The sequence below is a fragment of the Perca flavescens genome, chromosome 16 (genome assembly GCF_004354835.1).
Source record: "Perca flavescens isolate YP-PL-M2 chromosome 16, PFLA_1.0, whole genome shotgun sequence".
Taxonomy (NCBI): domain Eukaryota; kingdom Metazoa; phylum Chordata; class Actinopteri; order Perciformes; family Percidae; genus Perca; species Perca flavescens.
The window spans coordinates 25,229,049-25,256,350 of NC_041346.1; the positions used below are offsets into that span (position 1 = coordinate 25,229,049).

Consider the following 27,302-nt stretch of genomic DNA (forward strand, 5'->3'; position numbering starts at 1 on the left):
CTAAAATTGGCCCAAAAAGAAAATACTTATTGTAAGCACACTTTCCTTTTTTTTCTTTTACAGGTCTGTGCACATTCCTAAATATTGTGCAAGGCTGGAGCAGTATACACTCAACTGCTGTTTGCTTAACAAGGCCTTCTCTGGCACGAGGATCTCCAGTCGTTCTTGCATTGCTGCCGCTAAATGACAAAATCCATGGGTGACTAAATCCATGCGCAAACATGGGAATCAAAGGCTTTTAAGCTAACCAAATATGACGGTCAATCTTTTTGCCCGTTGTGAGAGCAACTCCACAAGCATGAAAGCAGTAAACCCATGGTAATGATTTTAATAGACCTTTTCTTTCCCCCAGCAGACATATTATTTACACCGGGACTTTTCCTACTGTGACATCGCAAAGGGCCTATTATTTGGTATTTGTCTCCATGTAAATCCAAGACACACATGCAAAATATGTATCTTCATCTTAAAGTTATTGCTGTCATTAGACTTGTTTTTAATGACTTGAATGATTAGTCCCTTCATATGTCAGAAATTCAGTTTAATTAAAGCAGATAAACAGTTTTATATTTGATGATTTTTGTTGTCCCTCCATAATTTGCATTGGCACTAATAGATAGCCTTGTGTGAAAAAGAAAACATGTATAATGATGTTTGTTTTCTTTCCACCTGAAGAGTTCCAAATGAAGTGTCTTCCACAGAAAAGTGACTCAAACCCCTGTTCCTAAATTACACCAGTACTGAAAACCATCATCACATTTATGGGTAAAAAAAAAAAAAAAATGAATGCACATATAATGTCTTCCTTTATGTTGTGTTTATGTCCAGCACCTTAATCTCTAGTTGGTCTCTGTCAGTTCTCTCTCCACCATGCTTATACTCATCTGGTTCTCATTTACAGAGCACAGCCAGCTGGGAAGTGTTCATGCTTTCAAAGATGAGTTATTAGCCCATTAATACATACTGCTTTTTTTTAACTCAACCAAAGTGGAGAGACACAGCGTTGTTTGCAGTCAAAGTTCTTTTGGATCGAAATGTAAGACTAATAAATGATTAATCAGGACATGCTCTTTTTTTTGCGTGCAGGAATCTGTGGACCGTGAAAGACAGCATAGACTTTTGATTGAAATTATTTGAAGAACTTGGATTTCATTTGATTTATTGTAACAAAATAAACATTAGGTTGCTGAAATTAAAACTTAGAGGGCTCAGACAAAAAAAATCAATCCACACATAAAATCATTGTATGAACTGCTTTATCCATTACCAACCTCAAGGTGGCTCTGTTCGCCTAACTAAGCATATAACGACAAAATGTTACGTTAAATGTTATACTTTTTTAAAAATCTTTGGCACATTTTGTGTGTGTGTCTGTGTGTGTGTGTGTGTGTGTGTCAGAGAGAGCGAGAGAGAGAGAGAGAGAGAGATTGTTTGTTACATGGTAATTAATCTGTTCAGCAGTGTTCTTCATTCATGGTGTCTCCTCTGCACACAGCTCCAAGGATCCCATCTGTGTTACATCTGCGTGTCCTGCTGCGTTTCGCTCCGCTACATCTTGACCAGCTGGACCAGCATGACCAGTTACCTTCCTGACTAACTGTCGGCCTTGGACCTGCAAAACATTGTCAAAATTAACAAACAAAAGGAAAATGACCTAAAGTGATATAAATGGCCTTGTTGGTATGTTGGGATATTTGTATGTTTTGTTGCATCTGTTTACTCTTACCTGCGTTTTTAGCTTTATCAGCCTTGTAATTCTGGCAGGCCATGCCTTCATACAGGAAAGAGCATATGCACTTACACTGCCCATCCAGGAGAGCAAGAGTGCCTCCATTCTGACAAGGCTTACACTTGCAGACGTTATACTCTGCCACGTAGTCTGCCGTGGCCTGCTTCAGGTTGGATATCCTGGTGTTAGCGTCTGGCATATCCAATGGAATTAACATATAGATGGGCTCCGGCTGTCAGAAGAAAAAAAATCTGAATAGGTGCACCATTTCACTTGCCAGAATATGATAACAGAAAAATGATATCACATCTTTCTTTTGCCTCATGTCTTATGACATGAGTCTACATGAGTCTCTCTGTACTTAGGCGCAGCAGTACTTTGAGCTAAATGATAATGTCAGCATGCAAACATGCTCACAATGCTAATGCTAATGCAGCATGGTGGCCCAATGGTTAGCACTGTGGCCTCACAGCAAGAAGGTTCTGGGTTCCCTGTTTGCGTGGGTTTCCTCTGGGTGCTCCAGTTTCCTCCACCATCAAAAACATGTACTAGGTTCTCAAGTCAGTGCCCTTGATCAAGGGAATGTCTGTACCAAATCTCATGGAAATCCATCCAATAGTTGTTGAGAATTTTCACTAAAAACATCAGATGCTACCCTTATAGTGATGTAAATATCTGACTGATTTTGTGCCAATTAATCGAGTAGATGTTGAGATATTCACATCATAAGTGAAAACTTTGACCTTTTGGTGATGCTAGGGGAAAAGTCAGAGGATCACTAAAGTCATCAGGATTTGTCCTCTGGACAGCATGAATGGCTGTTCAAAACTTCATGGAAATCTATATTGTGGTTGCAGTATTTTGATCTGGACCAAAGTGGTGGACTGACAATGCCATGCCACTAGCATTGTTAAAAACATGACAGTTTGCCAATCTATCATAGGTACCTCACTGGTGAGCAGCGCAGGGGCCTCAGTGATGGTCCGGGCCCATTCCTGATAGGTAGCGATGTCCATCACCCCTTCCTTATTCAGTTGAGCCCTCATTCCAACAGCACTTTTTAGAGTTCCTCCTTTGACTGATGTCAGCACCTTGTCCACCACTGCTTTTCCGTGAGTATCACCTGTTTAAGCAAGAGGGAAAAACTTTGGTGACTTTCCACATTTGATACATACTGAAACCTTACTTATACACATCACAATATCAGTGCACAATGTCCTCATAACAAAAGAGAGGTTTGGTTTTGGTGGTTAGGTTCGGATTTTTGCAAGTCTAACTTAAAGGGACTATATGTAACTTTTTAATGCTCTGTCATTTTTCATACAATGGTCTTAAATGACCTGTAACCGCAAATGAGACTAACAGTGAAAATAACGCTATTTTTATATGGTTTTTATATAAAAAGTTTTTGTATCATCTGCCCGGGTTCGGTTTTTCCCTCAAAGTCACAGAATGATTTGCGGCATGTAGACAGGGCTACAGTAACACATTCTGAAGGGTCACAGATTACTTTGTAACACCAGAAAAGCCTGTGTTAGCATATGCCAGTGGAGCCAGGTAAAAGGAAGCAGGAGATTTCTTTATATAGGCCTAATTGTTTTTTAATATTATTTTAGAAGTTCTCTGTTGTAGTTATGGCTGAAATTGGGGCAGGGCCATCACAGAAAAGAAGGAAATCAAACGAAGAACAACTAAAAGCTAAAAGGGAAAGATGACGGGCGATAATGTGAGTCACACTCACTCAGGTTTTTAACAGATGGAGACAATTACGGGATTATAAATGATTCAAAACCGACCCAGAATTGGCCCTCAGGTATGCAATTTATATTTATGCAATTTATAGGTATGCAATTTATATTTATATTTAGTGGTTGAACTTGTAGTCAGTAGCCAACATTAAATTATGTCCCCCTTCCATTTTGCACGGACATTTTCCTTTTAGTCCGTGTTTGTGTTTGCGTACTATTTTGTGTAAAGCGTCCGTGGGTTTCATATAATGCGCTATATTAATCTAAGTTATTATTACCTTGTTTGGGCGCGTGACACAGTGACAGTGATAACGTGACCCGGTATAGCTCACCAGACATCCAAAGTAGGCTAAGTTACCGTATGCAACACTTGAAATGCAACAATGCATCTGTAATGGATTCTCTATTTGTAAATGAATGATTTTCCTGTCTGTGCAAAACATTCATCGCGACTATATGACCTCCCGGTAACACTAACTCAGTACTATACAGTGGGCAATACAGCACCGTAAAGAAAATACCTTTACGACAGCAGGTGTGAAAACACTACCACTTTTGTCCAAAGCGACCGCTAGAATCAGTCAACACAAACTGAAAGTTACATATAGCCACTTCAACACAATATTTCAAAGACAATCATTTTCACACAAAATTATATTATAGTACTATGTTTAAGGGGTAGTTTCATTGCTAGGATCATACACTCACAGTAAACCTACCATCTGACTACCAGGATAAAGATACCCACTCAATTTGACTAACTCAGACCGCTATAGCCTCACATTAGCCTTGAATGAAATTTAGAATGCAATTTTGCATGGAAGAAGCTGTGGATTTTGTCCCCAATGTCTTACAGTGTAGTCGTGCTATGAAGGAATTATTTCATGGGCAGGAGGAATGATTCCAGCAAGGAATAACTCTTTCACCGTACATATGAGAATCAGATTGTATTAAGATAGACTTCAAAACTCTGCACATATCCTTTAAATATTAGTGTGATCAGGTGAAACAGGGATAGCTCACCTTGGTTTTTGTTTGTTACATCTTTACAGTCGTCATTTTTCACGTGGCCATCAACTATGCCTTCGAAGTCTGCTGTGAAGCCGACTTTAACGCAGTCTTGAACAGTTCTCTGTGTCAGATCTGCAAGAATCATGGAGTATAGAGGATCAGTGATACTTTTCAATTTAGTCAACATTGTGATTGAGAAAATGAACTTCAGAACCACTACGTTTGAAAAGAGACACATACTTTTTGTTTTTATGGTGTCCTGGTTGAGAACATAGACCAGCTCATATTCGCCGCCAGTCTTCCCGTTTTTGGTGTAGTGAGTTCCGTAGTCCTCCAGGAAGGCAAAATAAATACCCTTCTCATACTGCAAAGGCAAAGATTTGACATGCACCAAGAATTCATCGGCTGTTTTGAGCTCACGGGAACGCATCCTGTAGGTGCTCAGTTGTACTTTGCCCATCACCCGCATAAAGCTCTTGTTCTGAGTGTGCAGGAGAGAAGAATTAGTAATCGCATATGGTATGTATCTATCTGAAATTGGCTTCACAACGTTTTTTTAGTTTAGTTAATGTTGCTATGTATGTTAAGAACTATTTATAAATTGCAATGGGATTACTTGTCGCTGGCTGACATTTACCTTAATTTTGGTGTACTCTGAAAGCTCCTTAATTATCGTTTTCTTATCAAATCCAACGTTTAAACCCACAGATGATTTTGGAGGTGCCTTTGCATCTGAAGTTGAAGGTGCAGATGCATTTGAAGTCGAAAGTTCAGTTGCATCTGAATTTGAAGGTTCAGTTGCATCTGAATTTGAAGGTTCAGTTGCATCTGAATTTGAAGGTTCAGTTGCATCTGAATTTGAAGGTTCAGTTGCATCTGAAGTTGAAGGTGCAGTTGACTGTGACAGGGACTTCTCAGTTAGGCTGAATTTGAAGGAAAGTCCAACATCAAGTTTGTTAGACTTCTCTGTCAGAATCTCCTTCAGGAGGCTGTCTGAGTCTTCATAGATTTCTCTAGAGGTGGTTTCTTCCACTAAAGTCTGCAAAGACAGGGAGCATGAGTGTTGAGGGAAGACCGACTTTTCAGGACCCTCACTGACATACTGTATTCATTGTCATTACACACACACACACACACACACACACACACACACACACACACACACACACACACACACACACACACACACACACACACACACACACACACATGAATACATTCTTAGGATAAAATTGGTTTTGAAAAATTGTTTTAGCTAACCTCATAGTTGAGCACAGCAACATTCCAGGGAAGCCTGTCATACTTCTGAGTGTTTGGATTCCTCACTCGATCACACCTTCCATTGAAGTAATCATTGTTGAAGGGGTTCATTCGAGGATCTACACCCAGGATGTTGATTCTGGTGCATGGACACAGTGGCCACTTTTACATTATATACAGTATTATGCCTACTTGGTTGAAATTCAAAAGTTTGAGGAGTATGTGAGTTTCCTACCCATGTACAGGTTCTATTAATTGTACTTGAAGGAATGGTCTGACATTTTGAAAAACCTTCTAGGAGACTTTTTTTTAACCTTTTAGACATTGTCAGCACCTTCTTTCAGTTTTTTTATGCTAAGCTAAGTTAATTGTCTCATGGAGCTAGCTTCATTTTTCACCTTCAGGCAGAGAGTGGTACTGATGTTCTCATCTAACTCGGCAAGAGAGTGACCCAACGTAGTTCTCACAACGTCAAACTATTCTTTGAACTATTATTCGAGTACAAAACAGATCATTTTTGTTGTTATGAACAACATTCAGATAAATAAAGAAAGTATCTCCTCTGAATACTGCTTTGATTAGTATTTGTTCCATATGGTCACCGTGAATGGGCCAATATGCCATTATAATGTAGCATTGCTAGCTGATTCTGCCACATGAGCCATCACTGGACAATATTCTGCACTATGCATACTTATTTATGTATTACTCTGTGTCACCTCCTACTGTGCAATATGTCATTGCTATTCATCCGCACATTACTCATCTGTATATCTGTGTATATACTGTATACTGTATATGTATATATACGGGTGTTTATAGTGTAAATACGTTTGTATTATTATTATAACTAATTCTATTTTTTTCTATTTCTTATAATGCTTTCTGTATATGTTTCCTATGTCTATTTAATGTCTATTTGTGTTATTCTGATGTGTGTGAATTTTTATTTTGAGCTGCTGTAACAAAGGAATTTCCCCAGTGTGGGATTAAAAAGTCTATCTTATTTTATCTTATCTTATCCTGACGTAAGTGCTCTCCACTGTGACAAAGCCTCCATTTTACTTTCATATTACTGTATATTGACACTCTGATCCCAACTTAATTAGCTCTTTAATAACTCACTCTTACCCATATCCTGCTGTCCTGCCTTGCTCATTGCTATCCAGATCTGACACACCACAGGGTTTACGCACAGGATCACAGTCCTCGTCTGATCCCTCCTCACAGTCGTAGTCCCCGTTGCACATTAATCTCTTCTTGATGCATGAACCTGTGTAAAGATGGGGGTTAAACTGATAGAGCCCAATATAATGAAGACAAAGGTACTGTAGGTGACTTAACCCTTTTGTTGTCTTTGGGTCAAATTTGAGCCACTTTCAAAACGTATATATATACGTAAATATATCAGAAATCTGGGTTTCTTCTTTTCAATAACTACCTAATTGTAATTACCCCAAAATATCTTGGATGATTCCATACAACACGCTTTGAAAGTAAAGATCGGATCTCCACTTTCATTACATTTTGGGTGTTTTACTAAATTCTTTTGCATTTGAAAAAAAAATTGAAATGTTTCGAAACAGTATCCTCACTGAACGTTGACATACACCAGTCTGTGATTAACCTTCCTTTAATATTAGTCTAAATTCATAATGCTTTTTTAACTCAATGATTAGGTATGATGTCCTATTAATGAGGTTTATTGACCATGAATTTCAAAAATAAGTGTAAAACTAGTGGTAATAGGTGGAGTGGGTGTGTGAAAAGAAGCGTTAAACATAAAAAAACAAACACCGAAAGTGTCCAAAAAAGATGATGTTCAGTTTTGACCTGGGAGGACGACAACTGCATGGTCAAATGGAAGACAACTCAAAGGGTTAAAAGAAGCTGAAGTACCTGACTCGCACTGGAACTCTGAGTCGGAGCATGCAGGAGGAGGCGGTAGGTTACATCTAGCATCTGTTCTACAGAACTCCCTGTCCCCCAGTGATCCCATGCAGGATGCACCACCAAACTGGCTGAACTCTTCTACACCTCGCGAACGTCTCTGAGGATCACACATGACATCACACTTTGTTAAGCATCTATACTTTTTTTAACAAAGGCAGAGAAACAGTGAAGTTAAGAAAAAAGGGTTTGAAGTTTAAGGCCCTGTGTAACAGAGAAAACAATTCATTTTATGATTTTTTTTTTAGGCTGAATATCACAAAACCACACTTTATGTTTGGACAATTTGAAGGGCACTGGGAAAATTTAGTATCTAGGCCTACAAACAAAATGTGTTCTTGGTTCTTTTTCAGCCGTCTTGTCCATTTGAACTAATAAGCGAGTTATAATCTTTAATTATATACATTTAAATATGTTGATTTACAGGTAGCTTAACCACATCAAAAAGCACGACTTCCACTAATGTTGGGGGCAGCAGAGACGACAGTTACTGAAATTCTGCTGAGCTTAAAATTAGGTTAGCAGAATCGGGTGGCTAATTTTTCCATTAAGATCAGATTTAGTGACTGCTGTATTTATTTTTATTTTTTTTACAAACTCAATTACTAAGTTGTTGGGGAGTCAAAATTTTGATTTTTTTTTTTTATTACAGGAAATAGCGCAGTAAATTATTCCATTATATAAAGCTGCTAAATTGAATTAGCTTTAGCAAAGGCTATGTCAACAGCTTGCCGTAACTAGCCAGAGTGCAGTCACTTTGGTTTTTACCTCGGTTTCCTAGATTTTTCAAATTTAAATCCTGTATATTTTCCCCTACAAATTACAAAATGTCTGGGAAATACTATGTTTTGGGATAGCAGATGCCAGGTACTCAGATTCGGGACATAACTCAATGTTGTCAAAATATGTACAGTACATACGAGCAGTACAGTTTGTCACATGCTAGCTAGTACTGTATTGTGATAGCTGAAAGTTGAGAGTTCTCACTGACTACAGTTTTAATGGACTCACTCTGGTTTTCGTGCAAGGATCACAAGGACTCCACTGTGACCAGGGGCTCCAAAGACAATTTACTGCTGGCGGATCAGGAAGTTCCACTCCCCTGAAATGCACATAATAAGTGATGATACAACTCTGTGCCTTCCTTTGTACTATGTAATCCTTAGAGTAAAAATACATACATTCCTTCTCCAACAAGCGCCAGTGTTAGACACAGGCCACAGAAGCCCAGCTGGAGAGCGACTTCAATCCTCATGATGAACCTTTGAAGAGACAAATGGTGTTGTGTGTCTGTTCCTATTCAAACTTTTAACCTACATCTCTGTTAATGATTAATCAATGCAAAGGAGACACGTTGTCATCTTTAAAGTCAATACGTTGTTTTTTTTAGGTTGCAGCAATGTTGATTTAGTGCTCGGTAAACTCCAAAAAACCAGAGTTTAAAGTGTTACATCATAATCACATAAAAACAATAATTCAAAGTGATGATTCATTTGTTCTCATCATCTCTGCAAAACTGTTATACAACTGTTTTTTGTTTTGAGTGCTGTAGAAGAAAATATATTACCCAATAGTTTTAGAGTTATCTTATCCTCTTACTGTCTTTCCTGTCCTTTATCTCCTTGCTGAAACTATTTTAATTTGATCGACAGATTCCGTGTATCCTGATGTAATTAAGTGAACGCCTTATTCTAGTTTTGTGTTGAACCATTTCACTTTGATGACACACTTTATGAGTGAGACATTTTGTTAAGAGTCCCACCTTAACTAATCAAAGCACCTTTTCCCTTTATGAAACAGACATATGTTGAGCCAGTGTGAATCTATACTCAGACAGATTTATGACTTAAGTGTCTTCTCATAGATTTAGCTTAGCCCATTTCACACCTTTAGTTTAGCCTGTTTCCTATAACTCTAGTATATATAATTCTGGCTAAAATCTCACTTTGGACAGAGAATTCTACAGCTTGTTGTGAGCTTCTTTCTTCACTGCGCAGTGAATAAAACTCATCTGAACCAGCCACAGAATTGGAACTGAAAGAACCATTTCTGCCACAGTGCTTATGGTTGAAACTGCTAAAAGCAAAAAACAATCAAACATTTACACTCCAACTTGACAGATATGTATGGTAAACATATATTGTAATGCTTATGTTTCTTAAAGCAGGGGTCCTCAATGTTTTTTAAGCAAAGGACCCCTTAACTGTAAGAAAGACGGATGTTCTGGCACAATGCCTTCTTCAGAGCGTCTGCATATAATCAGGTTCAACTCAGTGATATATTAATGTTTCTTGTTGGCTGTGATTAAAGATTTTTTTTAAATACCATTTTTGATAGTGTACTTCCCAGTTACAAGTACGTACTGCAAAAACATGACTATATAATCAAACAACCTAAATCTTATCATATTATCTTATTTAGCATTACATCTAGTTTGAGTCAGTTAATGATATAATTTGGAAGGTATTAATGAAGAATAAATGCAGTTTAAATGATTTGAATTAGTCAATCGGATTACAATGTACAAGACAAATAGTGAAGCATGGTCATTGCAATATTTGGCAGTAAAAATGTGTTTATAGAAATTATATTTTAGGTTATTATATTTGTTCATTTGCTGTATTGTCATTCAATATTCATTTTCATGCAGTCCTCCTTACAGTCACAGGAAGCTGGATAATATCCCAGCATGCACTGGGTGAAAGGCAGGGAGACAATTGGGACAGCACACAAAAGCTGACAAACACACTTGTCAAGTCTGGCCTTCTTTTAGTGCATGCACCCTGTTCATGAACAAGGCAACGGGTCATTTATTAAGTTTCAATTTTAATTTTAGGACTACTAATTGGAGACAATTTGTAAATTTCTGAGTTTCCAGGATTATGCAATCACTCAGGCAGGTTGCCACCAAAGCTGAGCAAATATTGAAAGAGCCTGTTTTTGACCAACGTCCATGGTACATATAGGTCACCATCTGAGTTTGATAAACTGAATGGCAAGACTTTTAAAATGTAACCACGTAACCACAGCAACTGCCAACATCAAAGATGTTTGGAAAGCTATTATGCGCACTGATACGATTCCTGCTGCACAGGTTCTGAAGTGCAACTCTTTGTCCACAAGATGGCAACATCGAACTGATAACAGCTGTGTTTTATGCTGCGTGTCCATGTCTTACTTCACACACTGTTTATGCATATGGCAAAGGGACACACCAATACAAAGGCTATGACAATTTACACAAATGCACTCATTTCTTTTCTCTGACAAGTCAAATGCTGTTTTCATGTTTAAACATCTTAAAAACAAGCCTTGCACCACGTACAGGAAGTTTTAAACTGTTGCACATAATGATATGTCATGGGATCTGAGTGGCTTTTGCTGAGTCTGCATTACTTTGTTCTTCAAAAGGGAGGGAGTGCAGTGTGAATAAATTACAAAAAAGGGAAAACAAAACACTTCTCAGTGTAGACAGATAAAAGCAGTAGTGAATTTAAAAGTGGACTTATCATCCATTATTCACGGACAGGTTTGGCAGTGACACATCATCGGCTTTGATCCATCTGAGGGAGTAAAACTAATGTTAAATTGAGTATTCAGCATGCTGACAAGTTTTTTCTGCTGACTTAAATAAACACACTGGGACTATTCCCTAATGTCTCCAAAGTCAACCAGGGGGCTGCCCTGTCCTGGTTCCTTCCCTGTATCTGCAATCAGGGCTGGGGTAGTCTAAGGGGCTATGTGGTCATGGCCCGCTGGAGAGGCGCAAATATGTGCTGAGATCACCACTTTTACGACGTTCGGCAGTTTCCTCCCAGCTTTCTCAGGAAACCAGAGGGTAGGTAATGTGCTTGGCCAATATTTCTCCTGACTAGAAAGGGTTCCTGTTTTTTTGGAGGGGGTTGGAGGTTGGAACTGTGTGGAAAAACTTGTGCCACACTACACTACTGTAATTTACACACTACATAGAGTCTGTCATCTTGTGCGACAGAATACGATGACGTTGCTTCCTGCATTGCGAATTGCCCTACTGCTTTATGCTGTATTTTTTTTAGACCGAAATGGTCAAGAGTATTGAAGGCAGTTGGGAGTTAAAAGAACAAAGTCGGACAGAGAGGATACAATCTAAGACTACCTCAATTATGGACTGGAGATAAGTGGCTATCTTAGGTTCTGGTTGTGGTGGCAGCTGGTTCCAGGATTCACGCCCTAAATGTTGGATGTTTGGATTGCGGCCTTCCTGTAATAAACGGAGGAAAGGACACTTCCCATTAGATTGTCTCTGTCAGCATTCTATCATATAAATAAATCCTCTAATGTGTATGTGCTGACTTGTGCCATCTGTTTTCTTGAAAAGGGTCTCCAATACTTTTCCTTTTCCTACCAGAATCACCAGAGAGTTGGACATGAGTAAGTAGCATGCGACATGTTCTCCTGTATGCAGTTGCATTGGGTGTGCCGCTAAACCACACAGACAATGAAACACATTCGGCAGAACAAGGAACCATCATTCTGACCCAACGTCATCAGACAGTGATGCTGGACCAGAGAGACACGTCATTGAAGATTAAAGGTTAACTTGAAATGTACACGAGAAAACATCTTTTGCTATCCCTGATTTGATTATGTACAGTGTATGACTATTCTTGCATTGATATATATCAGAAAAATGAAACCAAGCACGATGTAAATTGCAAATGTTATATGCCAGATGCGACGCAGTAACATCTGTACAGATACGTGCAAATCATTCTGGGGTTCTGCAATTCTGAACAAAAGTCTGATGATGATAAGAGGTTATGAAAAAGATCATTCCAGTGGTTGGTGACTGAAGGGGAAAACAGACTCTCAGTCTAGTCAGTTATCTGGTCTGCTGAGGAGCGCATCTCCTAAAAACCAGCCGCTGTCAGCAGAACACAGGATACTAAGGCAGGAAGGACGTCCTTCCTCTGTCCCTATCTCTGTCATTCTCAGATCGCAACAAATGTACAGTGGGTGTCAGAACTTTATATATATAATATATATGAGATATATGGGTTGAAGTAATTGGTGCAGATGTGATTGTTACATCTGGATTGTTGGCTCTGTGATGGTTTCAGTCTTCAAAAGTTGGCAGAGTTGCTATGAATTCGAAAATGCATGCTCATGTGTGCAAGTGTAATCTCCAACAGCCTGTACAGGGGGATGAGATGAAGTCAGATTTGCGATGAGATGTAAAAAATAAGCAGCAGGATAACTCTTAGTTTTAGTTTTCCTGTAAAATATCTGATTTTATTTATTAATTTGCTTGGGGTTGAGAAGAGCAAGTGTTCTTACTCTTTTGTAGGGAGCTTGGCATGGTGAACCACTTTCATTGATAAAGCCACCTGTTATTTGTCTCCTAACTCACCAAAGGAAACATGGGGAGGCGAGGGATGGGGCGGGGGGAAACCACATCTCACCCCTAGGAGTGTCTGACCATGCTCATAGTTTTGATTATGAGTGCAGAAATGTTGAGATTTCTTAAAGAATGTAAAAATGAATACTGATGCTCTCATGCTGCTCCAACACCACTTCCTATACACACCAATGGATTAGAATTCATCAGCCTATAGGGAATGCTTTTTGTTGTTTAATCAATAAGATAACAGTAACATTATCACCAAACCAATAGTGTTGTTAGGCCATCAGCTGAGCTTTCAATAAACTGCAGTCAAACAGAAGCCACAGTATCAGCTGTGGGATGTCCATCTGGTGTTTAGGTTACCATCAATCATTTAAAAGTTGTCTGCTATTTCAATTATAATTTATAGTTAGGTAATGGCTCTCTATAGTTAGAAAAATACACATTTACAGAAGTGAAACCTACCGTTCTACAGGAGAAAGTGACATGGACGTCACTTCTCATGTCAGTGCATATCTCACTGTTGATGTATACTTGAGCTATAGAGATGGTCGATCTCCTTTCCCAATAATTTGTTTCTATTTCTTTGGTTTTTCTGTTGAAGAAGCTTCTTTGTCTTTTTCACTGTGGCTGTCCTTGCTTTAACTAAGCCCCCGGTTTTTCTCTTAATTATCCAAAACAAACATCTATTAATGCTTCTGCAAACATGGAACAAAACATTTCCTGTGTGACTTGAGGATTTTCTTCCTGGGAATATCATAACTGGCACTCAGTGCTTAGAACAGCAAATATAAAAACAGTCATTACACGTCTGAATCACTACATGGTATCAAAAAGCAAAATAGACATTTATACTGTACTAACCCATTTTCAGCCATCGGTTGATGGTAATTGCAATAACACTAGTGCATGGCAAAGGAAATGTAGTGCCTGGTCTTCCAAAAAATGTGCTGTGTTAGCAACAGTGGAGCTTTCCTCTCTGGTTTGGACTCTTCTTTCCCTTCACTCTGTCTACACTTAGAATATGTGCTCCTCGGTGTACATAACGTTTAGATGATATGAATGAGCTTTTTAATTTGAAAGTCATCCAATACTGTGGACCCAAACCCACCATGTTGAGGAAAGGTGGGCTGTATTAATGGATTTCTGGTTACCAAGCACAAATGTTGAGCAACAAGGACTCCTTGCTTCATCTCATCTTCAGCATTTGGCATTTTCTAGCCATTCTGCCCCCTTACACAAGAGTCATACTGAAAGATGTGCTGTCTTGAATATAACAATTTAAAATGAAAAGGCTAATTGCAAATTTTTAGACAATACTTAAAGTAATATGCACCTTTTTTCTATTGACCTATTTGCCATACCCAAATGGAAAAGCTTATAATAAAAGAACTGCAAGGCCAAAATGCATAAACAAGGCTGCATTTGAATCATAAATTATTTTAGTTTCTTACATTGTGATTGCTTAGCATGTGATTAAAACACTACATCAGTTTGCACATGGTTCAGAACGGTTTTTGGTCCTCGTGTATAATAAATCATTTTTTAATTACAATATCTAAGACATGCTTATGCCACATTATGTGAAACCTACCATCTACATCTTGGCAACACCAGTATACAGTTTCAGACCTTAGGCCTAACCTCATTAGCCTGGGAAGACCATGACCAACTTCCGGCAAATTTGAGATTTGCTCTGCAAGTCAGTCTGGCCAAGAGCCCATTCAAGCCCATTTCCAATTTTTCCAAATTCGAGGAACCAATCACAACCGGTAAGGTGGGCTTTCAACCAATCACAACAGTTAGCGCGATAGTGCAGCGAAGGTGAGCAGCTTTTTGTTTACATTCAACATAATGGCTACCGAAGCGCAGCAACCCGTTGATGCCGCTGTTGTTGCTACGCCACCTGGATCGTTGGTCTGATTAGTTGAAGGACTATCCAATGTGCGCAGAGGCATTTGAGCGGCGTCTGTTGGTGACGCCCATTTGGAAATGAGCTGCGAATGAACCTTGCCCAGACCCACTCTCAGTTACAACTGAGAGTGGGTCTGGTGTCAACCAGGCTATAACCTTATTGGAGGCAGGGAGTTTTCCGTAGGCCTATGTGTTGTCACTGGTGTCCGTGGACCTCTCCAAAATCTCTCCAAGTGAACAAATTGTGCTAAATGCTTTCACTTCTGTGACTTTGAAAAAACGCTTTTGATTCTTTTGATTGGTGGACACATATGACTAGATGAATATAAATTAGGCAGCAATGGACCCAGATTTAGCATTTAGGGCCATCTCACAGGTAGCCTGGCTCCACCCTGCTACGTACTTCCGCTCAATTTCCATTTTCCTTCAGTACTACGGAGAAAGATGCAAATGAAGCCATTCGGTCCGTTGTGGCAACGCTGCCGAATAGCCAGAAGTTAAAGCCCAAGCAAGAACAATCTTTGCTGAGTTTTGTTGGTGGCCATGATGTTGTGGCCCTCCTCCCCACGGGGTTTGGGAAAAGTTAGATTTTCCAGCTCGCTCCGTTAGTGGTGAATTAGTTGGCTAAGGTGAACGCTAGCGATGCTAAGGCAAACGCTAGCGATGCTAAGCCAAACGCTAGCGATGCTAAGCCAACGTCACGACCAAATGTTAGCGATTGGTTATGAAAGATCCAGATCCAATAGTTTTAAACTTCAACAGAGTACCCGCCTTCAAGGAAGTTAACACTTGTCAATGGAGAGTGGCCAGACTCTCTGTACAAATGAAATGTAAGAGAGTCTGGTAGAAACAGGCTAGCTCACAGGTAGGGAATCGTCATGATTTCTAGGCAGAGAAGCTAACCGGTCTAACGATGTGTAACAGTTAACATGTCCACATTGAAACAAGTTTTACACTTTTTTGTTTTTAAGTACTCATATTGTGCTTTTTGGCTTTTCCCCTTTCCTTTAATGTGTTATATATTTTTGTACACATTATAGGTTTTCAAAGTGAAAAAGCCCAAAGTCCACACCAAAGGGACTTACCATCTTCCAGAGATAACACTGTTCACAAACTGCTCCAAACAGCTCTATTGTAGTCCAGCCTTTACTTCCGTGACGAACATGCATCACTTTGTAACACATGTTATAATGCTCGCCTAGCTGCTAGCGTGGCAAGTCCTCATACTCTGCAACTGACAAGCTAGCAGTACTTACTGCGCATGTGCGACTCCCAACAAAGATGGTACAGAAGTGAGATGTCTCACTCTGTGGCTAAAACAGGGAGCTCAACACACAGGGTGAAAAGAGGAGCTGCAGCAATGTGCAGTACAACAAATATATGGGGTTTTCTGAAAATTAAACCACATACACCTATTCTGGTACAACCTCTAAATACAATTATGAACCTGAATATTAGCATAATATGAGCACTTTAATACTTAATGTGAAACATCTGAACTATTGACCCATTGAGTTTAAAACACCCTCCCCCCAGGCGTGCACATAACATTATGCCCCCCTTCCAACACACCCATTTTATTTATAATGCACAAATTAAGGAACTGGCTGGATCCCATTTCACTGGTTCAATAGCGTTATATTTTATGATTAATGTTGCATGTGCCAAATACAATTGATTGTTTGATCTGTTGTTATTATAAAAAATATGTATTGTTGCTGCTTAAAGTTGTGATGTCAAATCCCTTAAACATTTAGTAATGAGACCATACTGTCTTGATGAAACCCAACATTTTTAAAATGTTTTAAAAAGTGTAGAAATCGTAAGAATGCAGCGGTTGAAATGGGGATAAAAACAGGCCAGCATCGTTTAATAGTGTGTTGTTTAAAAAAACAACAACAAATGAATCAGATCTATTTTTTTATGACACAACATTTTTAATGACCCACTTACTGTGTAACGTTAGGTTATATGACCGATGGTGATATTCTCTGACTAAAACGTGAAGAGACCGCCCCTCTTCCAGTTGAAATCTGCAGTGAATTAGGTCTGTCAGCCAGTGAAGGGTTAAACTGGGAGTTTGCGGCTGTCTCTCCTTTCTGTCCACGGCAGTTAGCGGAAAACATCTGACTGCTGCTCGTTTTCCGAAAGCTGTGTTTGGTTTTACTCGTTTTGTGCCGGAGCCGCGGAGGCATCACGGGAACAAAAATCACTGTTTCGAAAGTAGGATTTTAACATCTTACTGCGCGCTTTCAAACAGGTAGGTCCCTGTGTTGGTAAGATTTTCCATCCATGCATTAATTATGGATCCACCAAAGGATTGCAGGTAGTCTTTTTTTAAAGTAGACTTGGTAGTAAAATGCTGGTATTCGAGTTCGCCCATAAAAGCCACAATAAAAATGAATTTTAGGTCTGTGGGAGTAGCTCTTCAGTCTAAAACAAACCTACAAATCTATTGGTTTTTCAGTAGCTGTACCTTCCTACACATCTCTGTGGGAGGTAAAACTTCACTCCATGTTTTCATGTGTACTCATTTCCTTTCCTGTCTCAACTGTTGGGTTAACAAACAATTTAAATAACTTTTCTTCCCCTTTTCAGTTTTCTTTCCAGAACACACTCTTCTAGCTGCAACCGTGTTAACAAACATATTTTTATTTTTTATTTTGAGAAAATATATGATGCAGTATGTTTTTAAGTTGCATCTTCTATCCATATACCTATCTTAGTTTTAGTGCAAAGCATATTTCATTTAGTATGAAAGTGTTTGCATGGCCTTTGTGTTCATAGTGGGCCATTTGGTATTTCACCATCTCATTCACTTGCAGACTGAGTCATTCCCTGATTTCCTCCAGATGTGCACTAGTTTACGTTTCCTGACGGCCCAGGATTGTGACATTTCTGCTCTTGCACTGCAGTTATTCTGCTGACAAATATGAATTTACACTTGAGCTCTGTGGTTAAATGTTATTTGTGTGCCGTGACACTGGGGGATGCTGTAAAAAGCTTTTCTTCTCATCCTTGATCTGGTGGTAGTGACTTCCTTTTGAGTAAGTTGTTAAAATGTAATCCTTTATCTCAAATCTGCAATGAACTGCTGACATTTCAACCTTTTTTTTTTTTTTTTTTTTTTTTATTAGCCTGTCCTCCAGCTAGTGTGACTATGACACCACCGTTTACTGGACAAGTGCAGTCATGTGTCACACTCGTGTAAATGGAGCATCAACAAGTGTTTAGGCTTATGTCTGGTTTTTCTACACTTCTTCGCACAGCAACAAAAACCGCATGCGTGTCTCTGTGCACTTGCAGGAGTTTAAATGTCATCATGACGAACCAAACATACAAGGGCTTACTCACCCTGCTTGTTTCCTTGACTTCAAAATTGGTACTGGTGGAGGAACGGACGTTTTTATTGTTTTACAGCTGCACAGTACAGTAGCTCTTGTGGTGCAACCCTCATTCCAACAGCAATTAAAAACATTTCTTGAATAAGAAAAAATTCAATTCAATTGAAAATCCAACTTTCCCTTCTATTTTAAATAGCTGTTTTTTTGTTTTTAAAAAAAATAGAATCTCTGTATAGGCAACATGTGTCACTCTCTGTTATGGTCAATGTGATGTGATTTATAGAGAGGTAACACAAACCTTGAACACACTCAGTGACCTGAAAGTTCCTATCTGTTATCTCATCCTGTATGGCTCTCATTTCCTTTATGGATCAAACAAATGACCTGCCTGATTGATTTCATCATAAACAGTGCCTTCTTACTGTCTTAAGATGGAAGCTAATGAATTTGCATCATCACTCAGTTATTTTTTTTGGGGATTGTTGTCCTTGTTGTTGTGGATCATTTTGACTGATTCCACATCATCAGTATAGTAAGTGTATGTCACTTGAAAACACTCTGGGTAAATGATCATTCCATTTCTAAAAGGCTGCAATTTCCGTTTGTAGTTACTTTGCTGAGCATCACAAGATCTTTTGCACTGCTAGCGTAAGATTAACCTCAGGTAATTGCTCAACCTTTGCCCACTTTCAACCTTTGGTCTGTCCCACAATACACAGCCTCTTTACACTGTTAGTGCAGCCAGTGTAGCCTCTGGTACTCTTTCCGAAAGGTACGTACGTATGACCCATGCAAAGCCATGTTTGTGATGGTTGTATTCCAATGGTTGTGCAGAGCAGGAGTACTTAATGGCCTTTTTTTGAATGTCTGAATGGTTGTTGATGCTGTTGTTGTTGTTGTTGTTGTTGTTGTCGTTGCCACTTTGTTGTGATCGTTTGATTCATTGAGTGACTATATTGTGGTAAAAGAAGTTTGTCAGTTGAGGAGATGTGGGTGAATCTCGGCTGCCGTGGTGTCCGCTTCGCTACTGTCCACTGCGATGTTGTTTTTGCCTCATGTGATATTGCCTTGTGTTTCCTGCACAATAAGTGCTATTCATTACTGTTCGACGTGTTGTCAGGCAAATTGACGATGATGTTATTGTCAATGTGCAGATACATATGATGTTGCTTCTGAGCCACCGTTAGCACAGGATGTTGACTATTGATGGCATTGGAATGGGTGGGACAACAAATCACATGCTGTGACAGTAAAATTACAAAATGTGTCTTTCCTTGTCCATCTGTGCAGTTATAGTTGTACGTACCTAGTTATTATCCATCCTTAATAAAGCCCCCTAAATTAATATCTGGTTCAATGGCAGGAGAACAATATATTTGTGAAGAGGTGACTGTGTGCAGGACCTTCTTTAGGATAATTCACTCCTTTACAGGGCTAAACAACTGACACAGCGTGTGTGTGTGTGTGTGTGTGTGTGTGTGTGTGTGTGTGTGTGTGTGTGTGTGTGTGTGTGTGTGTGTGTGTGTGTGTGTGTGTGTGTGTGTGTGTGTGTGTGTGTGTGTGTGTGTGTGTGTGTGTGTGTGTGTGTGTGTGTGTGCTTGTCTTCTCGTCCTTATGGAACCATCATGTGTTATGGGTCATATGTCTTGCTATGCTTCTGTGTCTCAAGGGTGTTTCTGTGGTTGTAAATGTTTACTGTGGATTGTTAACATATTTGATTCTCTATGATGTGCAAAAAAATCTTTTCAGCAGCTACGTACAAAACCTTTTTAGCACTCACTTTAAACATTTACAGTCCAATATTTTGTTTACAGTTTCACCAAGAGAGTGCGTATTGACCTTTTCATCTCCTTTTTTTTGGCTCTCACCACACCCATGGTACCACTTCACTTTTTCTGCTCCAGGCAAATACCAATGAAAGCATGTGTGGGTGTTAAGAGTCATCTGTTTGGTTGACCTTGCTGCCCCTGAACACGGAGCTGCCGCTTGCCTTACCCCCCCGACTGTCCACTTGTCCGGTGAGACTCACACCACAACATGTCTGCAGAGGTGGAGAACAGCGTGCCCGTCCCTCCCAATCCCAGCATCGCATCCCCATCTACAGCCTCGACCAACACCCCTCCCACCTCCCCTACATCAGCCACATCCAAGGTCCCATTCAAGAAAGAGAAGAAGAAAGGTTAGTGATGGAAGACGCAATGGCATGATAATGATCATGCTGGGATCTAGACATTGAAACATTGGATTGACTATATCGTTTTTGGGGTCTGCGCTTGTAGAAATCGTAATGTTCTCGATTCTTTTTTATTTTACAGTCCCAGAGAAGACAGATGAGTACCTGCTGGGCAGGTTTCAAGGAGATGGCGTAAGGTACAAGGCCAAGCTGATTGGCATTGATGATGTTCCAGAGGCCAGAGGAGACAAGATGTGTCAGGACTCCATGATGAAACTTAAGGTGCAGCATAGGACCTCCGACTGTGCCCTGCTATCTTTAAAACTCATTTTAAAGCTGGTATCGCTAGATTTTTTCAATTAATAATTCATCTCTGTGGTGGGTGTCATAGACACATTTGCGGCTGGGACAGGTCGTCTGCATTGCACTGCAGAGGGCGACAGTGTGCACAAACTTAACAAATATTAGCTTTGAATCACAAGTAATGATGTGCTTACTCACAAAATAGGACTGTGCATTAATCAAAATTTTAATCGCGGTTACTTAATTTTATTTATTTATTTGTTTATTTAAAAGGGACAATGCAGATCAATTGACATTTTTAGTTAGGTGGCTAGAGTTAGCAAAAAAGCTAATTTTCATCTGTAGTCCATTGGCAGGTCAACACATCATCATATTACATTAATAAAAAAGAATGCAAGAAGTTTAGAAAGCAAATTAAGAAAGAAGAGAGAAAAAATGAAATAAAAAATACACTTCGTTCACTTATTTTGCACATTATGTTTTACAAGTAAACTCTAATTTTGTCTTGTGTTCTGAATGAAAAGTATGAAAGGAAATGTCCCATTTCAAGGTGTTTTCATTGTTAATTTGTTTAACTGTTCCACTGTTTGTTAACTTCAATAAATGCAACATCTTTCCAAAAGTCAATGAGGAATTGTGTTAAATAATCCTGATTTAAATATTGACCCAAATAATCGTGATCCCATAATCGAGCAGCTCTATTACAAAAGATAGCAAATCTGAATGGTATGTACTGTATTATTTAATGTGCCACCAGGGTATGGCAGTAGCTGCTCGGACCCAAGGCAAACACAAACAGAGGATCTGGATCAACATTTCCATGTCGGGAATCAAGATCATTGATGAGAAATCGGGAGTGAGTTCTGCCTCTTTTTTCTTTCCATTACTGTCCCGTCACACGGTACTGTTCATTCGATTTGGTTTGGCCCGCTAATAAAGCTTTTGTCCTTATGACTCAGGTGATCGAACACGAGCATGTGGTGAATAAGATCTCCTTCATCGCCAGAGATGTAACAGACAACAGGGCGTTTGGATATGTGTGCGGAGCAGAAGGGCAGCATCAGTTCTTCGCCATAAAGACTGCACAACAGGTAACGCTCCCACATAAACACACACGCAAACTCCCATATCGGCACTCGCCAACAAAAACTGCATGAACGACAAAGACTAGTGGGCAACAATGGTAGTGTCTCTCTGTCACCCTACAGGCAGAGCCCCTGGTCATTGATCTGAAAGACCTCTTCCAGGTCATCTTCAACCTGAAGAAGAAAGAGGCAGAGGCCTCACAGAAGGTAACTGCTTCAGAACTAGTTGACTTTAGTCTGGAAAAAGTTTTTTATACATTTTTTTTTTTTTTTTTTTCAAAAGTTGGACAGTGTGAATATTTTCTTTCTGAAAGAAAAGCATTTTGGTGTGGTCATCTGGCAGGGCTGACAGGGTATATACTGTACGTACCTCTGAAATGTCAACACTGCCTCTTTGTGTTCTTTCAATAAATCACATCTTTAGACATTCCATTGAAATGACGCAAAATGACACATGCCTCATTGAATTAAGAAAATAAGTATAGTCATTAACAGTCTACCTCTGTTTGCAGGGGGAAAGTAGCAGCACTGTAGTTGAGGTAAGCAACTTGGAAGTGCTTGTTTTCTTCAAACGGCTTCTCTAACTCCTTCCTTAACCTTTTTGCTTTTCTACCTTGTTTCCAGAATGGAGGTGGTGCCTCGCTAGGTATGGACGGTGAAATGAAAACTGCTCAAGTAAGTGGTTCTGCTCTGTTGTGTTGTGCAGCTTAACATTAAAATAACATACCACTAATTTATAGTAGCTGGATAAATACAGTATGTTTCTTTTTCTCTTTGACATCCAGCCAGTGGAGCAGCTTGACCTGTTTGGAGCCATGTCGACCCCTCCAGACATCCAGGCTCCAAATGTAAGTGTGGTGCCATTAAATGTTCCCTCTATCGGGGCAACATCATGGAATTGAACTTAGTCAATGAAGTGTAGCTGGGTATTTTACAGTATTATACTTCTAATGTATACTTTATATGCTTCTTAATGACTGTTAATGGACTGTTGAAGACTGATCCAAACCTTTCTTTTAATGGTCAGATTTTTTTGAAAACCGGAAAATAGTAATAATGATGAATTCATAACAATGTAATTTGCTACATGCAGCCTCTTGTCAAACATGTTTATAATATGTGATTTAGAAGGGAAAAAAATCATCTCAGCTCATCTCAGATCATTCTATGTGTGAACTCAATTCTAAAAAGGCCACCATTTTTGTGTTTAATTATTGTGTATCAGATTTTTTTTTTTTTTTTTATAAATTTAAAGTTTTTGACTTCAAAAGGATCTTTTAAGAATTGAGTTTGAGCTTCTTGTATACCAATCTCATTGTTGTTCATCAAACCTTTAAAGCTGCTACAAGTAGAATCTATAAAAGAGACCTTTACATTGGCTTTGGTGACACCTGGAGGGTCATACTGGTAGTGTTTTACAACACTTGTCGGGCCAGTTCACCAGCTGAGTTCAGGTCAACGAGCTGACTAATGCATAGTTATGTGCCTTGCTGCTGTCCAAGGCATGTAAGAAACAACTTCATTTTTCAAGTCAGATTATGGACTGTAGACTTTGCTTCACCATAAAGTTTAATATGACATTGATTTTTAGGTAAATATTCTACAGGTAGCAGCTTTAAATTGTCTTTTCACACCATGTGATTCATTTTTCATTTTGTTAACACGTGTGTGTCTCCTTCTTCAGAATTGATTCATAAATCTTTTTTTTTCTCTCTCTCTCTCCCACTGTCCCTCTCATGTTAACCAGGGCTCTAATGATATTCTCTTGCTGGACTTTTCTGCTGAAGTTGACAGCAATCAGAATTGCATAAAGGGAACCTCCTTTGTAACTTCCTGTGCCCCTGACCGTAGGGCATCTCCCCAGACAGAGAATCCTTTTTCCTCAACATTTGGCTACTTTCCAACCCCAGACAGTGACCCTTTCAGAGACGACCCCCTTTCTAAATCACCCACTTGGTCGGAACCCGATAATTCACAGATCTCCCTCAGCACCACCAATCACCTAAACGGCACTGCTGGGAACACTTGTAAGACAATTATTAACGGTGGTTTGAATGGAGACTCTGAACACCTCAGTCAGCAGATAAATGACTTATCCAGTAAGACCATGATCCTCGCTCTCAGTAACGGACAGTGGCCACTAGGGGGAAAAATAACTCAGGGCAACCCAATTACCATGATGGACGGGAATGAATCTGGAACAGTTCTCTCAACCAAAAACCCATTTTTTGACTCCTCTTTGAAAACTGTTCCTCTCTCTAATGGCATAACTCCTCACCCACAACCCCAAGTGACTCATAGCAAGGATTCAGTTGTCATAAGCCCGCCTCCGCAGAGCTCTAAGTCTGGACGAGGTCGAAGGAGCGCAAAGGTGAAATTCCATTGCTAGATGAATCATAGTAGAGTTGCATGCGTGATGCCTAAAAATGGGTTTAATGCACATTTCCCAGAGTATAATTAGGTTGCTAACATCTCCCTTTCTGCGCGTATGGGTTTTGCACTGGTGTCTGACAGGATATGCCAGAGGATGCTGTTAGTTAAGGGCCTGTTGTTTGTATCCATTCTGTCTTCATGCATGCACTGCTGGTCGCATTCTTCTCTAACTAGCTTGCATAAATGGCACTTTGACTGTGCCGCTGAACAATGGACTGTACCTTCTGTCATCGCTGCTCTAAATCTATTTTCTAACACCATGCTTCAGTGATAAAAGCACTGGTAAGTGGCAAAGCATGCATATCTGTCAATGTTATTGTAATACTGTAGTAAGTATGTCTGGTTACATAGTTATAGAAACAAATTGTTAAAGGTTGGTATAATTTCTAAGTACTGTGTAGTTTATTTATAGTTATCATGTATACATTTATGTCAAAATGTGCAACAATACAGTAATATATATTTATTGTGTATGTATATATATATATATATATATATATATATATATATATATATATATATATATATATATATATATATATATATATATATATATATATATATGTGTGTGTGTGTGTGTGTGTGTGTGTGTGTGTGTGTGTATATATATATATATATATATATATATATATATATATATATATATATATATATATATATATATATATATATATATATATATATATATATATACACACACAATATTTCTGTTTTATTTTCTGTGACTAGTCCACAGCAAGTGACCTGTTTGGAGCAGAGCTATTTGCTGCTCCTGGTCATTCTGAAGTGTCACCTGCCTCAGGGGACCTTTTCAACAGTACACCTGCCAACGCCACTTCCTCCTCCATAGCTGCTCTGGGTAATACACAGGAGGGGAACTTTGTGACTTATCCAGATATTACGATGTTGTTTAGGCTTTACATTCCATTCCCACTTTCATATTCCTTTTTCTTTATATTCAGGGAATCTTCAGTTAGGTCCTCCAGCCAGCACAGGTATCCCTGCTGCAGGCATGTGGGGAGCCTCCGTCGCTGCACCTTCCATGTTCCCCATGCCAGGAGTGACTTCTCCCGCCCCTAGGCCCACCTACCCACAGCCATCTGCCTTTGGTGGCCTACCCATACCGCCCACAGCCTGGGGCCAGCAGTTGCCCTCTCAGTACAGTTCCGCGCCCTTATCCCCACCCCACCTCAACTGGGTCCAGTCTCCACCAGCTGGTCCACTTGGTGCTCCAGGTTGGGGTCAGCCCGCCATGACCAATCCTTTCCAGACTGGCCAGTTCCCTGGAATGGTTGACCAGCAAGGTCCGTCGCGCCCCCCTCCTAGGCCACCTGTTAAGGAGGCCCCTCCAAAGGTGGAGAACAGTGCCTTCACAGCTTTGGACCCTCTTGGAGATAGAGAGAAGAAGACTGGAAAGGAAATGTTCAAGGACTTCCAGATCGCGAAACCCCCTGCCATCCCAGCGAGGAAAGGGGAGCTGGTGTCCAACTCTGCTCCAGCCCCCAACAGCAACGAAGCCGGGGCATTTGATCAGTACTTTTCCAGTAAAGTGGGCCTGGCTCAGGATAATGCAGATCATGATGACTTTGATATCAATCAAATGTCAGCAGGTGTTAACGGTAAACCAACCACAATTATGCAAGTTGATGTGTATGTGACTGTGAGATTTGCCGCTAACTGTGTCCTCTGTCGTAATGTGCCCATTTAGATGTTACTAAACCAGCTCCTGCTCTAGCTGCAGCCCCAGCTCCATGCTTTAACCCTGGCCTCCTCGATGCCTTCTCTTCTGCTCCCATCGCAAACAATTCGGCACCAGCCCAAAGACAAGGCCCCAATCAGGACATGTTTGATAATGCATTTGGGGCCCCAGATTCCAGTCTTTTTGGAGTGCCACCTGTAGCCATGGTACAGAGATTCACACAGACGCATATTTACACCATATCTAGTGTCACGGTAATCATTTGTAATTTGTGGCCTTTTTTCCCCAATCTTACAGCAGACTGCTGCTGTTGGTCAGACTTCTGGTTCAACCGCTGCTTTTGGGGATCCTTTTGGAAATCCCTTTGCTTGACTATAACTTTGTCCATAAGTAAGTATGTGTTCATGTTTGTTTATTACTTTACTGACGTCTTCCAAACAGGCTAACCACTATCATTTTTCAAAACTATTTTCTCTTCTCTCTGCCCTCACAGTTGAAATTGAGCAAATGGAGATCTTCACATCAAATAACATCTTTGGGACAAGCTGCTACAACGTGCGCAAGACAATCCAAATTATGAACTTTTCTAACTCTTGTCCCTGACCCACCCTTTTTACACCTCCACCTCTGATGCTGTTTTTTTTCTATCCAATCAGTAGTTCCCTTATTTTTAAAGACCACTGATCTAAGAAGTAAATTTTATGTCCTGATCTGCTGAAGAAAGAAATATGGTGTGTGAGAGAAGGCATGTCCAAAGAGGTTCACTGCTGATACTGTCTGTGTTAAAGAAATAAAATAATTCAATCATAACGCTGCAAGATGTTGACAAGTCCATTGCCTTCTTCAGACTGAGTTAGTGAATCATCAGTGTGCAGGAGGTTCAACAGTCAAACAGATATAGATGATAGATATGTATGTCAAACACATATAGATGATATATATTTATATGGGCTATGTCTATGATTACTAAAGTTTCATATCATTAAACTCTCTCTCTCTCTCTCTCTCTCTCTCTCTCTCTCTCTCTATGTATAAATAGCCACCTAATGGAGTATATAAACTCAACAAAGGAAGAAGTATCAGATCTTTAGATAGAATACCACAGTGGAAAAATTCTCTATTACAAGTAAAAGCTGTGCCGTCAAAATATGAAGTAAAATACATTAAGTATTATCAGAAAACCGTATCAAAAGTAATAATAATGCGGTTGATAACTGGATAAGTGATTAATGTGCAACCACTAATCACTCATAAATTGTTCAAGTGGAGC

At 39.6% G+C, this 27,302-nt stretch overlaps 2 protein-coding genes across 4 annotated transcripts; one reads left to right on the forward strand and one right to left on the reverse strand.

The window, feature by feature from the left end:
- Nucleotides 1–1,142: 1,142 nt before the first annotated feature.
- On the reverse strand, nt 1,143–17,143 carry c9 (complement component 9). Its single transcript, XM_028601208.1, has 12 exons — nt 16,949–17,143; nt 8,880–8,960; nt 8,710–8,800; nt 7,648–7,798; nt 6,880–7,021; nt 5,749–5,887; nt 5,126–5,527; nt 4,729–4,969; nt 4,501–4,620; nt 2,677–2,852; nt 1,727–1,961; nt 1,143–1,612 (listed from the first exon to the last, which is right to left on the reverse strand). The coding sequence occupies exons 2-12, from the start codon at nt 8,951–8,953 to the stop codon at nt 1,455–1,457; spliced, it is 1,929 nt and encodes a 642-aa protein (XP_028457009.1). The 5' UTR covers nt 8,954–8,960; nt 16,949–17,143; the 3' UTR covers nt 1,143–1,454.
- dab2 (DAB adaptor protein 2) lies at nt 17,016–26,847 on the forward strand. Of its 3 annotated transcripts, none has more exons than XM_028601205.1 (15): nt 17,016–17,255; nt 20,244–20,518; nt 20,655–20,794; nt 21,573–21,671; nt 21,775–21,906; nt 22,024–22,107; nt 22,413–22,439; nt 22,525–22,575; nt 22,686–22,748; nt 23,648–24,271; nt 25,063–25,192; nt 25,296–25,952; nt 26,042–26,238; nt 26,330–26,422; nt 26,526–26,847. In XM_028601205.1, exons 2-14 carry the CDS (start codon nt 20,377–20,379, stop codon nt 26,402–26,404), a joined length of 2,421 nt encoding a protein of 806 aa, XP_028457006.1. In that variant the 5' UTR covers nt 17,016–17,255; nt 20,244–20,376; the 3' UTR covers nt 26,405–26,422; nt 26,526–26,847. The 3 variants fall into 3 exon arrangements, with proteins under 3 accessions (XP_028457006.1, XP_028457008.1, XP_028457007.1); XM_028601206.1 differs by lacking the exon at nt 17,016–17,255 and adding an exon at nt 17,906–18,042; XM_028601207.1 differs by lacking the exon at nt 23,648–24,271 and having other exon boundaries at nt 17,023–17,255.
- Nucleotides 26,848–27,302: the final 455 nt, after the last annotated feature.

Coding starts and splice junctions, on each gene's coding strand:
- c9 (XM_028601208.1), bottom strand. CDS start 8,953: ATGAGGATTGAAGTCGCTCTCCAGCTGGGCTTCTGTGGCCTGTGTCTA. Junction 8,801..8,879: donor GCGCTTGTTGGAGAAGGAAT/GTATGTATTTTT, acceptor TGTGCATTTCAG/GGGAGTGGAACTTCCTGATC. Junction 7,022..7,647: donor AGAGTTCCAGTGCGAGTCAG/GTACTTCAGCTT, acceptor ATCTTTACACAG/GTTCATGCATCAAGAAGAGA.
- dab2 (XM_028601205.1), top strand. CDS start 20,377: ATGTCTGCAGAGGTGGAGAACAGCGTGCCCGTCCCTCCCAATCCCAGC. Junction 20,519..20,654: donor CAAGAAAGAGAAGAAGAAAG/GTTAGTGATGGA, acceptor TTTATTTTACAG/TCCCAGAGAAGACAGATGAG. Junction 25,193..25,295: donor CTCCTCCATAGCTGCTCTGG/GTAATACACAGG, acceptor CTTTATATTCAG/GGAATCTTCAGTTAGGTCCT.